Raw genomic sequence first — 13,886 nt, forward strand, 5'->3', positions numbered from 1 at the left:
AAATTCAAATTGGTGGACTGCCCTGTTCCCAATTAGTTCAGTGAACCCACTATTTACAAAGTCACACTGCAGAGTTCAGAGCATACCCTGAAGAAAACTACAGCACGGTGGCTGAAATGTCGATTTCTATCTGTCAAAGTCGCAGCAAGTCCCGGAAACCTGCAATAAGCAAAATGCCAGCTGTGGAAACCCTGAGAGAACATCTAACCCAGCTCCACAGGGATCCTGCTTTTGCAGAAACAGGAAGTAGGCAGGACCGGCAGAGAGGAAGGCCCAATGCCAGCAAGAGGAGCCAGTGGTGAAGGCTGTGCTACCAATGGGGTGGGGTGTGACAAAGAAAGAGAGAGGGTACCCATCGGGGGAGAGGGGAGGAGGAGAGAAATGCTGCACTCAATTGGGAGAGAGAGGCCAGAAAGATGCCAGACCATGGAAAAAGGGAAGGGGAAAGGAAGAAGAGGTGATGCCATAGCATGGGAGGGAAGGGAAGGAGACAAGAGATGCCAGACCATGGAGTGGGAAGGAAGGAAAGGAGAAGAGAGAAATGCCAGAGCATGGGGAAGGGGGTGGACAGAGAGAGAGAGAAAAATGGAGAAGAGTGAAGCTGTAATAAATCATATAAGGAGAGAAGGGGTAGAGGATAGACAGTTTATGGAAGGGGCATAGAAAGAGGGAAAGTACCATATGGGAGGGGGAGAGGGCAGCCACCAGATGGAAGTGAGAAAGTGGACAGTGGATGGAAGGGGCAGAGGGAGAGAAGGTAGATGCTGCATGGAAGGGAGAGAAGGGACAGGTGCTGGATGGAAAGAAGAGAGTGAAGATGATTAAAGCAGAAACAACAAAAGGTAGAGAAAAGATTAATACAGATTGATCCTACAGTCAATGATAACAGAAAACCATGTCCTTTTCATACACAAAGAACACAGATACACCCTCGCCCAGTATGGAATAAATAATCATAAACTAAAATAAAAATATGTATACAAAAGTTAAACTGAACTGCCAGAAAGCCAGATTTTGCATGCAATGCAACACTACACTACAGAAACAGTGACACATCCCCTAATACTGTGCAAAATATGAAGCTAGCAGATGTAAATTTGAAAAAAAGCAAAACCTGACAAATAGCAATCAATGCTACAAATTAACAAATAGAAATAAAACAAAAATATGGAAAATAAGAAAATACCATTTTATTGGACATTTTAAAATTAGTATTCAGAGGCTAAAATCTCCTTCTTCAGATCAGTACAGTAGACTGCTGTTACAGTATTCTGTCCTGACCTGAGGAAGGGGGTTTTGGTCTCCGTAAGATAGTAGCCCGATAAAAAAAATGACCTTATTTTCATTTTCTTTTTATAAACATTAATCAACACAGCTACAATGCCATTATACTTTTACTTAGCAAGTTCCAATTATCCAAATGCATGCATTCATATTTTATTGTTACCTGGTAGGTAGCGATGACCCATTTCCGGCTATGCTGAAACAGGTCTTCATCAGACCAGAGGGGATGTTCTGCTGCAAACTTAGTTGCCAAATAATTGTGGTAGCGAAACCAAATAATACTCTCAGCCTGGAGGAAAGGGTTCTCATTAGCTCGGGAACTTCCAAAGCCTGCAAAGAGAGTACTGACGTGTAAAAGTCTCTTGGATCTCCGCCAAACCATTAACCATTCACCACACTCTTTATTGCTCATCAACTAAAACCTCAGGGATGCTTCCACTTTGTTTGTTTTTTTAAACTCAGTCTTTCTGCTAAAGTATAAAATGTAGAATAAATGTTTCTGGCATTGTCTACACAACTTTAGGACCAAGATAGGTTGTAGCATTGCAGTTCTGACCATGCTCATTAATTAAAGGAATGGAATGGAGAACAAAGTAGAGAATATTATAATGCCTTTGTATCACTCCATTTGGTGCAATTGCACCTCAAACATTGTGGCGTGTCAAAGCTGCTCCTGATTGGTAAGGCCCGACTTTAGTACAGGAAGAGGCTGTCGGAGCATACAGCGAGTGATTTGTTTTTGTTTCACTTGCCGGCGCTCCAACTGCCCTCTCCTGCCTCTCCAGCTGCCCTCTCATGCCCAGTCATTCATGGTCAGAAAATACCGCGAATGACCGGGGCCGCAAATCGCTGACCGCAAATTTGCGGGGGAGCACTGTAATGGAATTTGAAAAAGATATAGAGAAGGGTGATGAAAATGATAAATGGGATGGGATGACTTCCCTATGAGAAAGGCTAAAGAGGCTAAGGCTCTTCAGTTAGGAGAGAAGGCTGAGGAGAGATATGATAGAGGTCTATAAAATACTGAATGGAGTGGAACGGTAAGTGTGAAACACTTGTTTACTGAGTCCAGAAATACAAGGACTAGGGGGCATGCAATGAAGTATATCTAAAACAAATCAAAAGAAAATATTTCTTCACTCAACATATAACTGGGCTCTGGAATTTGTTGCTAGCGAATGTGGTAAAAGCAGTTAGTGTAGCAGGATTTAAAAAAGGTTTGGACAAGTTTCTAGAAGAACGCATAAGCCATTGACAAGCTGATTTGGGAAAAATCCACTGCTTATTTGTAGGATAAGCAGCATAAAATCTCTTTAAAATTTTTGGGATATACCAGGTACTTGTGACCTGGATTGGCTACTGTTAGAAATAGGATACTGGGCTTGATAGACTTTCAGTCTGTCTTTTGTTAATCTAATTGTAACAAAATTATAATAGAGCATGCTGTAAAAAAACTGAGCTCAGCAGACTTGTGTAAAAACAAACAAAAAGGCAATCAGATTTTCAATGTCAGGGAGAAGTTCTTTGAAGATTATCTGGGAAAGCATTTGAGGCCTACAGGAATAGTGAGGAGCATGTTCTTTGCACCCTAGTATTACCATAAATCCCTTTGGAGCCATGCTGTTGAGTTGAGACATCTTTTGCTTTCCACATAAAAAGCTTCCCTTCCGCAGTCTTAGGAAAGAGTCTGTTAGGTCCAGCAGCCAGCTTCCCTCCAGAGAAACTCCTCAAAGCATCACTCCAAGAGTTAGAGCAACCATAAATGGAGCTTCCATCGATCCAGGCTGTCACTGAGTTTACCTGTTAGAAGAACCACAGGCACAGTGCTGAATCTGACATTAGGTGACATTGTCCAAAGCAGAAACGTTCATTTGGTTCCAGAAAAGAAAGATGAGCTAGAAAAGACTTACTGTTGGAACTGCTTTTCTCAAAACTCAATACGCATATACTGTATCTAGATTTGCTTGGTCTGAAGGGGAGAAGAAGCTTGCCCTGTGGCGGAGGCTTTTTTTTTTTTTTTTTTAAGGCTGATTCTTTAGTGAGGATTTCACCCCCTGCCAGAAAAACTGCAGATTCAGATTTGATCCAGCTCCATCTACATTAAACTTTAGAATTTGGACAGTATCTGGGGCGGAATATAATTTAGACTGGTTTCTGAACCCAAGCTCTGGCGCTTGCTTACTTCTTATCCTAGGTGCCTGGTTCTAGAATTGCCCACCATACGTTTTGCAGTCAAACAATATGGAAAGGCAACTCCGTGCTAGAAATGGGAAAATATCTTCCTCTCAGAGGACTTTTGGTCTGTTGTACAAGTGATTGGAATCTGTTGTCTACACCATACCAGAACAATTCTAGATCATTTTAGAAGGAATCATAAAGGGCTCCTTTTACAAAGCCGCGCTAGGGCCTTATCGCACAGAATAGCGCGTGCTAAATTTCCCCGCGCGCTAGCCGCTACCGCCTCCTTTTGAGCAGGTGGTAGATTTTCGGCTAGCGCACACTATAGCACGCGCTAATCCAATGCGTGCATTAAAAACGCTAGCACATCTTTGTAAAAGAAACCCAAAATATTGGAGCCTGATAGGATCAGATCTTCCAAAACTGAAATCTTCCATTATTTACACAAGTCTTCAAAAATGGCCCAAGATACATCAGAACCAGCTCATGGAAACTGAAGACATGATTCCAACTGCTCAAAGTGTGGAGGTGTATTACTTTTAACATTCTTAAGTAAAACCTCCAAAGTGGGAGAGTGGAGAAAGGGCTAAGGAACAAGGGGGAAAGACTTCCAGGATGTGGTAGCTTTTTTAACAGAACTAGGTTTTGTTGCTTCTTATAAATGAGATAGCTCCAAATCTGGGAAAATAAAATGGGTTGAAAATTAACTCAAACCTCGGTAGCCTCTAATGAGGTCTGAGAACTGGCTCGGCTTTGACATATGGATCAAAGTCTGGACACAAACATGAATGCAGGTCCCATACAGTGCCAACAACCTATGACTTACCTCCCTCCCCCATGTAAAATCAGAAAGAACCTAGAAGAGGTCACGAGAAGGCGTTATAAGAAAACAAAGACAAAAGAAGTAAGGGATAGCATTTACCTGTTGTCTTGGATTACTGGGACTCTGTCCTGTTTCTGGAGAGCACTGAGTTCTGTGGTATAGAAGAACCGCATTCCCGGAATCTGTGGGATCAAACATAGGATCTCCAGCAGGAACTGGAATGTTCAGGAACTCTGCAGGGCAGCCATACTTATCGGGCCCTATAATCTCTGAGAGCACATGGAAACCTAAAACAAGCCAATAACAAGACTGAGAAAACAAGGACAACTGTGTGTGCATACCTGCATCTGGAGCGGGGTTGCTCTGAGTTTCGGTTCATAGACAACCCCGCGAAATACAAAGGCGCGCGCCGACAACTGAGCGCAAGACGGAGGTGCGCGCTGAAGAAAATTACAGTTTTTAGGGGCTCCAACGGGGGGTTTTGTTGGGGAGCCCCCCCAGTTTACTTAATAGAGATCGCGCCGGCATTGTGGGGGGTTTGGGGGGTTGTAACACTCGATACAAAATTACTCCCTGATAGTTTTGCAACAAACTTAGCCGTGCCTCAGAGACCGTATCATCCAGCAAAATAATACTGATAATTTATTGCAAGTCAACGGTCTGGATCTCAATCATTGGCAACAGGCTGTATAAATTATAAAGTGTTTTTTAACTTTTTTTTTAATCTTTTATAGGCATTAATGAGATAGTGCATAACTTCAAAAGCACTTATCTGTTAGGAGCACTGTGAATCCCAACGGGGCCACCGTTTCACCCGCTGTGGCTTCGTCAGGGGATCAACGACAGTGCCTGAAACATAATATATTAGTTAGCTTTAAAGTATTATAACATTCTGTAATATACAGCGATTTGTAAAGCAAAATCAATTTAGCAACTTACGATACACTTTTAACTTGGCTCCTCACATTTGTTCTGCTGATTGCATATGGCGGCGACCCGTGGGAACGCCAAGAATTTAAACTCGTTTGAGTAGCCTATCGGAAATCACGTGTTTTGCGTGAACCACGCAAAAAACGTGCTGAATATACACCTTTAAAGGGGACCAGGTGATACAATGAAAAACAACAAAAAAAAATTTTTGTCTTCAGCCAGAAAAGGCCGAATTACAAGAAAGGACATTAAAGTATGCTCAATAGAATAACCGAAAATATGTTCTAAGCAAAATAGCAAAATAATAAAATAAAATAATAGAATAATGTAATAAATCTTCACCAAGGATCAATAATAGCTTGACCACTCAATTTTGTCGTTTAACCCATTGGGTTGTACAGTTTGTAAAGTGAAAATCCAGAATGTTTCGCGTCTTTTCAAAATCAAGTTTCTGTCACCTCCTCTGCTGTTTTTCTTAATGACATCAATGACAAGTCGTTTTAATTGATCAAAAGTATGCTTGAATTCTAAGCAATGTTGTACCATCGGTTCTTTTATTTGGCTTCTTTTAATGTTGGATTTATGTTCAATAGTAATTGTACTCAGGATACCTCATACACTCCAATGGGAATTCAGATTCCACTGTTCTCAGAACAAGTCAGTGGTGTTGGAATTCTTCACCATTCCCCTTACATGGAGAGTATTAAATATCTTTTATGGAGATGTATATTTTTTTTTGTTCTTTTTGCATCCTTATATGTTATATATTCTACACCCAAATAACTTAATAATGCTTAAATAGCTTATAAATCGAAAAGGAATTAAAAGTGTATCACTTAGCTTAAGTTCCTTATCGGTTCCCCGTCCCGACGCGTTTCGGAGTTCTTTTTCAAGGTCGGGGGAACAAAAGATAAGGGTAGTCCTCAACCGTACATTTTCTGCCACTGGCTATCCGACCAATGTACGGTTGAGGACTACCCTTATCTTTTGTTCCCCCGACCTTGAAAAAGAACTCCGAAACGCGTCGGGACGGGGAACCGATAAGGAGCTTAAGCTAAGTGATACACTTTTAATTCCTTTTCGATTTATAAGCTATTTAAGCATTATTAAGTTATTTGGGTGTAGAATATATAACATATAAGGATGCAAAAAGAACAAAAAGAAAAAAATATACATCTCCATAAAAGATATTTAATACTCTCCATGTAAGGGGAATGGTGAAGAATTCCAACACCACTGACTTGTTCTGAGAACAGTGGAATCTGAATTCCCATTGGAGTGTATGAGGTATCCTGAGTACAATTACTATTGAGGCTACTATTGTTTTACATTTTGAAGTGAGTCATAACAGTTTGGTGGATTTATGTTCAGCCAGACGGGTTTTGAATGGTCTGGTAGTCATTCCGACATATAACTTTTTGCAAGGACACATTATGATGTACACTGCATGATCTGTTGTGCATGTACTGAAATGATTAATTTTGTATGTAATAGAGCTATTCGGATTAAAGAAGGACTTAGTTTGAATGGATGTGTTACAAAAACTACAATGACCACATTTAAAATGGCCTATGCAGGGTGGAAAAGTACCTCTATCTTGCTCTTGGTTTGAGCTGAAAAATTCTTTTAAGTTTTTTCCCCTTGCAAAAGCAAACCATAATTTCTGGTTTTCAAATTCCGGTAATGCTTGAATGATGGGCCAATGTTTTCTGATATTCTTTTTTACCTGTGTACTGGAAATGGAGTGTTTAAGAACACATGTCGAAACCACTTCCATAGATGAGTCAGATTGAGATTTCAACTTGGATTCATCTAATAATAAATTTCTGTTATTGTACTTAGCTCTTCTGTATGCATTTTTTATAACATGAAGTGGATAACCTCTGGCCTGAAGTTTTTTACTCAGAGATTTGGCTTGAATTTTAAATTCATTTAGCTGTGAACAGTTCCTTCTTAATCGAAGCATCTGGGAAAAAGGCAGACTGTTTTTTAGAAGTCTTGGATGGCAACTGCCATATTCCAGAAAGGTGTTTTTTGCAGTCGGTTTCTCATAGGTGCGTGTTTGGAATTGTTGTTGATAAACTGAGATTTCAATGTCCAGATAATGTATGCGCACAGTAGAAAAAACAAAAGTAAATTGTATATGTGCGCTACAGGTGTTTAACCAAGTCACAAACATTTGTAATTGATGTTCAGATCCTCTCCACAACATAAATACATCGTCAATATAACGCCACCATGAAATTATAAGATGTTCAAGCGGTGAGGATTCTATCCATGTGTTCTCAAATGTAATCATAAAAAGGTTGGCGACCGAGGGGGCAAATGTGGCCCCCATCGCCACACCTTGTGTTTGTTTGTAAAGTGTGCCATCAAACGTAAAGTAATTTTCACATATGGCTAAAGTAGCAAGAGACAGTATGAATTCAGTAGGTATCAGTTGAGGCTTTGGTTGATTTTCAAGTGTATTTTTTATAACTTCTAAAGCAACTGGAATACTACTTTTGGATTCAATAGTGAACAAGCAGAATCCATTTTGAACATCCCTTCTCAATTTGAAATTAATCCTATTGGAAATGAAAATTCAACCACTGACTGGAATCTCTTCTTTAATCAAAATAAAAAAATCATCAAAACCGAGCTAAATAGTGGCATTCTTGTAGAATATTGTAGGAATGAAAGAATTCCCAGAGGTCTAAGAATGAATAAAGAACCACAAAATTTTAAGGATGATAAAGAATTCTTGAACAAATGGAACATGATTTTAAATAAATGTTCCTTTGATCTTATGTTGTTAATAATAGAAAGAAGCAGACAACAGGTAGAAGAATTCAAACAAGATGTAGATAAAACTTTAACAACGCTTAAAGCCACACTTTCTCCAGAACTTTTTCAAAACCAACTAACAACAACCAATGACAACTTACAGAAGTTTAAAGAAAATATTAAAAAATTTAAATTAAAAAAGTTCTATAGGGACGAGAAAGACTACCAAAACAATAAAGTCTACCATTGGATGCAAACTAAGGATAATCAGAATGTAGTGGCGACAACCAACAACGTTGATTCTTCCACGTCCTCAGGCAGCTTGAGCTCTTCAGGAAGTTCTTCCTCAGGTAAACCTTTTTTAGGATCACGAGAAGGATTTCAAGCCCGAAAAAACAGACGAGGCCGCAACAGCAGCCGAAGCAGACCGTGGACCAGATCACAACAAAAGAATCAATAACTACTGTCAATCTTTCACAATATGAACTTAATTCAGGAGACATCGATTTATTAAATCATGGACTATCATTCGTCCCGACGGTGCCAAGCAATGAATTCCAGTTCCATATAGATTTTGAAAGATTTATCAGATTGTTGGAAATTAAGCTTTTCTTTGCCACAAAAAAAGATTTAGCTGATAGAACAACGATTGCTCCAAAATCTACTTGGAAACCTTCTGGTCCCATGAATGTCAATGTAAAAGTTTTCAAAGACTTGGTCTATAAAGACTGTAAAAACATCTTCAGTCAAACTCGTAAACAAAAATTTAAATCGAATTTGACATATCAAGAGCATTCCGCCTTAATGGATCTCCAACACAACAAAAACATCATCATTAAATCAGCCGACAAGGGTGGAGGAATTGTAATACAAGATACTGAAACCTATACAAGAAAAGCAATTCAACATTTACAAGATCCAATAGCTTACCAGGTATTAAAACTTGATCCAACAAAAAAGTTGCAAAATAGAATACGCAAATTAACAGACATAACTTTAAAAACAGGTTTTATTACCAACAGAGACTATCGGTTTTTGAATGTTAATCATCCAATTATTGCCAACATATACTTCCTACCAAAGATACACAAAAATTCAGATGATCCTCCATTCAGACCAATTACATCCACCAAGGGTTCAGTACTTGAACCATTATCTAGATTTGTTGATCAATTTATCAAACATGAAGTTTTCAAATGTAAATCATTTGTTAGAGACTCTAAGCATTTTTTAAATAAATTGCATGCAGTAGATGTGAAAGGAGATCCTTTTATTATGGTCACACTCGATGTAAAAGCTTTATATACATCTATTCCACAATTGGATGCTTTAGAAGTTATAAAAAATACACTTGAAAATCAACCAAAGCCTCAACTGATACCTACTGAATTCATACTGTCTCTTGCTACTTTAGCCATATGTGAAAATTACTTTACGTTTGATGGCACACTTTACAAACAAACACAAGGTGTGGCGATGGGGGCCACATTTGCCCCCTCGGTCGCCAACCTTTTTATGATTACATTTGAGAACACATGGATAGAATCCTCACCGTTTGAACATCTTATAATTTCATGGTGGCGTTATATTGACGACGTATTTATGTTGTGGAGAGGATCTGAACATCAATTACAAATGTTTGTGACTTGGTTAAACACCTGTAGCGCACATATACAATTTACTTTTGTTTTTTCTACTGTGCGCATACATTATCTGGACATTGAAATCTCAGTTTATCAACAACAATTCCAAACACGCACCTATGAGAAACCGACTGCAAAAAACACCTTTCTGGAATATGGCAGTTGCCATCCAAGGCTTCTAAAAAACAGTCTGCCTTTTTCCCAGATGCTTCGATTAAGAAGGAACTGTTCACAGCTAAATGAATTTAAAATTCAAGCCAAATCTCTGAGTAAAAAACTTCAGGCCAGAGGTTATCCACTTCATGTTATAAAAAATGCATACAGAAGAGCTAAGTACAATAACAGAAATTTATTATTAGATGAATCCAAGTTGAAATCTCAATCTGACTCATCTACGGAAGTGGTTTCGACATGTGTTCTTAAACACTCCATTTCCAGTACACAGGTAAAAAAGAATATCAGAAAACATTGGCCCATCATTCAAGCATTACCGGAATTTGAAAACCAGAAATTATGGTTTGCTTTTGCAAGGGGAAAAAACTTAAAAGAATTTTTCAGCTCAAACCAAGAGCAAGATAGAGGTACTTTTCCACCCTGCATAGGCCATTTTAAATGTGGTCATTGTAGTTTTTGTAACACATCCATTCAAACTAAGTCCTTCTTTAATCCGAATAGCTCTATTACATACAAAATTAATCATTTCAGTACATGCACAACAGATCATGCAGTGTACATCATAATGTGTCCTTGCAAAAAGTTATATGTCGGAATGACTACCAGACCATTCAAAACCCGTCTGGCTGAACATAAATCCAACATTAAAAGAAGCCAAATAAAAGAACCGATGGTACAACATTGCTTAGAATTCAAGCATACTTTTGATCAATTAAAAGGACTTGTCATTGATGTCATTAAGAAAAACAGCAGAGGAGGTGACAGAAACTTGATTTTGAAAAGACGCGAAACATTCTGGATTTTCACTTTACAAACTGTACAACCCAATGGGTTAAACGACAAAATTGAGTGGTCAAGCTATTATTGATCCTTGGTGAAGATTTATTACATTATTCTATTATTTTATTTTATTATTTTGCTATTTTGCTTAGAACATATTTTCGGTTATTCTATTGAGCATACTTTAATGTCCTTTCTTGTAATTCGGCCTTTTCTGGCTGAAGACAAAAAATTTTTTTTGTTGTTTTTCATTGTATCACCTGGTCCCCTTTAAAGGTGTATATTCAGCACGTGTTTTGCGTGGTTCACGCAAAACACGTGATTTCCGATAGGCTACTCAAACGAGTTTAAATTCTTGGCGTTTCCACGGGTCGCCGCCATATGCAATCAGCAGAACAAATGTGAGGAGCCAAGTTAAAAGTGTATCGTAAGTTGCTAAATTGATTTTGCTTTACAAATCGCTGTATATTACAGAATGTTATAATACTTTAAAGCTAACTAATATATTATGTTTCAGGCACTGTCGTTGATCCCCTGACGAAGCCACAGCGGGTGAAACGGTGGCCCCGTTGGGATTCACAGTGCTCCTAACAGATAAGTGCTTTTGAAGTTATGCACTATCTCATTAATGCCTATTTGTATAAAAACATTAGATAAAAAGATAAAAGATTTAAAAAAAAGTTAAAAAACACAAAAAACACTTTATAATTTATACAGCCTGTTGCCAATGATTGAGATCCAGACCGTTGACTTGCAATAAATTATCAGTATTATTTTGCTGGATGATACGGTCTCTGAGGCACGGCTAAGTTTGTTGCAAAACTATCAGGGAGTAATTTTGTATCTAGTGAATTTATTTGATACTTCCAGCAGTACTTGTTTGTGGGTTGTAACCCTCCACATTTTACTGTAAACTTAACTTTTTCCCTAAAAACAGGGAAAAAGTGAAGTTTTCAGTAAAATGTGGGGGGTTACAACCCCCCACACCCCCAACACCCCCACAACGTGGCGCGATCTCTATTAAGTATAGTGGGGGGTTCCCCACCCCACCCCCGTCATAAAAACTGTAATTTTCTGCGGCGCGCACCTCCGCGCTGTGCTCAATTGTCTGCACGCGCCTTTGTCCCGGCGCGCTTTTGACCTGACACCCTGAGTTTCAGCCACACACGTCTGTTTGGTTTCTAAGCTAACAATAGTCTCATCGTAATAGATTAATGCACTTTGAAAGAGAAATGTGCAATGCATTGGCCAAGGTCTTGATTGCTGTGAAAATGTCACCATTGCGACAGTTGTGTTTGGGAACTGCTCCCTGACTGGCCAAACCGTGGCAGATGTTAGGACGAGGAGAAGGCAGAAATAAAATAAATTGGGAAAAATCTTTCTTAATTATGCTCCGGTGTATTGCTTTTTTTCACTATGCACAAGTCTTAGTAATATTAATAACCTGGCCGACATTCAAAGGGCTCCTTTTACAAAGGTGCGCTAGCGGGTTTAGCGTGCGCTAGCCGCTACCACCTCCTTTTAAGCAGGCGGTAGTTTTTCGGCTAGCGCGTGCGCTTAAAACGTTAGCGCACCTTCGTAAAAGGAGCCCAAAATGATTTAACCAGCCAGAAATGGCCACTGACCAGTCAAATTGCTTGTTCAGGGTTATTTGCTAAATTTTCAGCAGCAATTAACTTGGTAATGCCGCTGAAAATGAGCGGTTAGCACCTAAGTGAAAGTCGGCCATTTGGGGAGCATTCCAAGGGCAGAGTTGGCACTTTGGCCAGATCCAATATTCAGCACTTAGCCAGCCAGCATTAATGGGACCAAATAAAGCACAGTCCTATCTTTATGTGGCAACACATGACCGGTTAAGTTCTGAATATTGACTTAACTGGCCATGTGTTAGCCAGCACCGCATAAACCAGATAGCCAATAGCAAAGCACAGACGTGGCCTGGCATTGAATATCTGGGAATAACGCCGGCGGCAGTCAGCAAAACGCTCACTGCTGCTGGCTGAACATTGACCTCAGCATAAATGACTGCTGACTCATCTTTAATCCTTTAAAAGCGGCAGCCTTGAAATGGCCAAGCTCATGTATGCAGGAAGAAACAAACACTTTAATCGCCAGCTCCATGAAGAAGACAAGGCTTGGGTTACCTGGTTGAAGATGCCAGAAACACAATTGCTGATCTTACCAAAGAAAACTCCCAGCACCGTTCTGTTCTTGGCAGAAGGAAGGCCAGATTTGCCCTGCATGGCCACGTTACTGATGCTGCGGGCGCTGGGGACATACGGTTCCAAAAAAGCTTGGTACACTCCATCGGCATAATGAGCTGGGAGAAACCGTGGATGGCTGGAGCCTAGTGACATAGAATGAGTGTATCACCTACAGTGCTTAAAGCAGACTGGAGATAAGTCAGAATGGACTGGGGCACAGGTTACATAAGAATAACCATACTGGGTCAGACCGATGGTCCTTCTAGTCCAGTAACTTGTTTCCAACAGTGGCCAATCCAGGTCATAAGTGCCTGGCAGAAACCCAAATAGTAGCAACCTTCCATGCTACCAATCCCATGCAATAAGTAGTTTCCCCCATGTCTGTCTCAATAGCAGAGTATGAACTTTTCCTCCAGGAACTTGTCCAAACCTTTTATAAACTCAGATATGCTAACTGCTGTTCTCTGGCAATGAGGTCCAGAACCTACTACTCCAGAGCCGAGTGAATTAAATATTTCTTCCTATTTGTTTTAAAGGTACTTCCATTTAACTTCATTGAGAGTCCCCTAGTCCTTGTAATTTTTGAAAGAGTAAAAAATTCATTCATTTTTGCCCATTCTACACCACTCAGGATTTTGTAGATCTCAATCATATCCCCGCTCAGCTGTTTCTTTTCCAAGCTGTAGAGCCCTAACCTCTCTAGCCTTTCCCCTTATGAGTTCTATTCCCTTTATCATTTTGGCCTCTTTTCTATGAACCTTAATTTTATCAACTAGTGAAGACTCTATTGGGCCAATATCCAAACCCTGAGGTCAACAAGTTGTTTTGTGTGTGTGTGTGTGTGTGTGTGTGTGGAGGGGGGGGAGGAGGGGGGTTACTGTCGGCCACAGCTTTAAATACAGTAGTTTACTTTTATTCAATGCCACTAGCCACAGCTTTATTTTTTGCCAATAGAATTATGAATCAGATATAAATATCTTTTTAATTCATTTTTTTAAATCCAACCTGTTGACGGCAACAGGCGACTTCAAAACTTTTCGAAAAGAAATCAAAACCCTACTTTTCAAAAAATTTATCCAGATATCTTAACCCAACCCTTCCCCC

General features: G+C 39.5%; 1 protein-coding gene across 1 annotated transcript in view; it reads right to left on the bottom strand.

Moving 5' to 3' along the window:
* Positions 1 to 13,886, bottom strand: part of LOC117348540 (dual oxidase 2-like) — an 89,955-nt gene that overhangs the window by 58,731 nt on the left and 17,338 nt on the right. The window contains exons 4-7 of the mRNA XM_033920783.1: positions 12,761 to 12,925; positions 4,385 to 4,572; positions 2,883 to 3,084; positions 1,448 to 1,614 (exon numbers count right to left, since the gene is read on the bottom strand). Of these exons, the coding sequence (XP_033776674.1) occupies positions 1,448 to 1,614; positions 2,883 to 3,084; positions 4,385 to 4,572; positions 12,761 to 12,925 (722 nt within the window). The remainder of the gene's footprint in view (positions 1 to 1,447; positions 1,615 to 2,882; positions 3,085 to 4,384; positions 4,573 to 12,760; positions 12,926 to 13,886) is intronic.

This window comes from Geotrypetes seraphini, chromosome 14 (assembly GCF_902459505.1).
Source record: "Geotrypetes seraphini chromosome 14, aGeoSer1.1, whole genome shotgun sequence".
Taxonomy (NCBI): domain Eukaryota; kingdom Metazoa; phylum Chordata; class Amphibia; order Gymnophiona; family Dermophiidae; genus Geotrypetes; species Geotrypetes seraphini.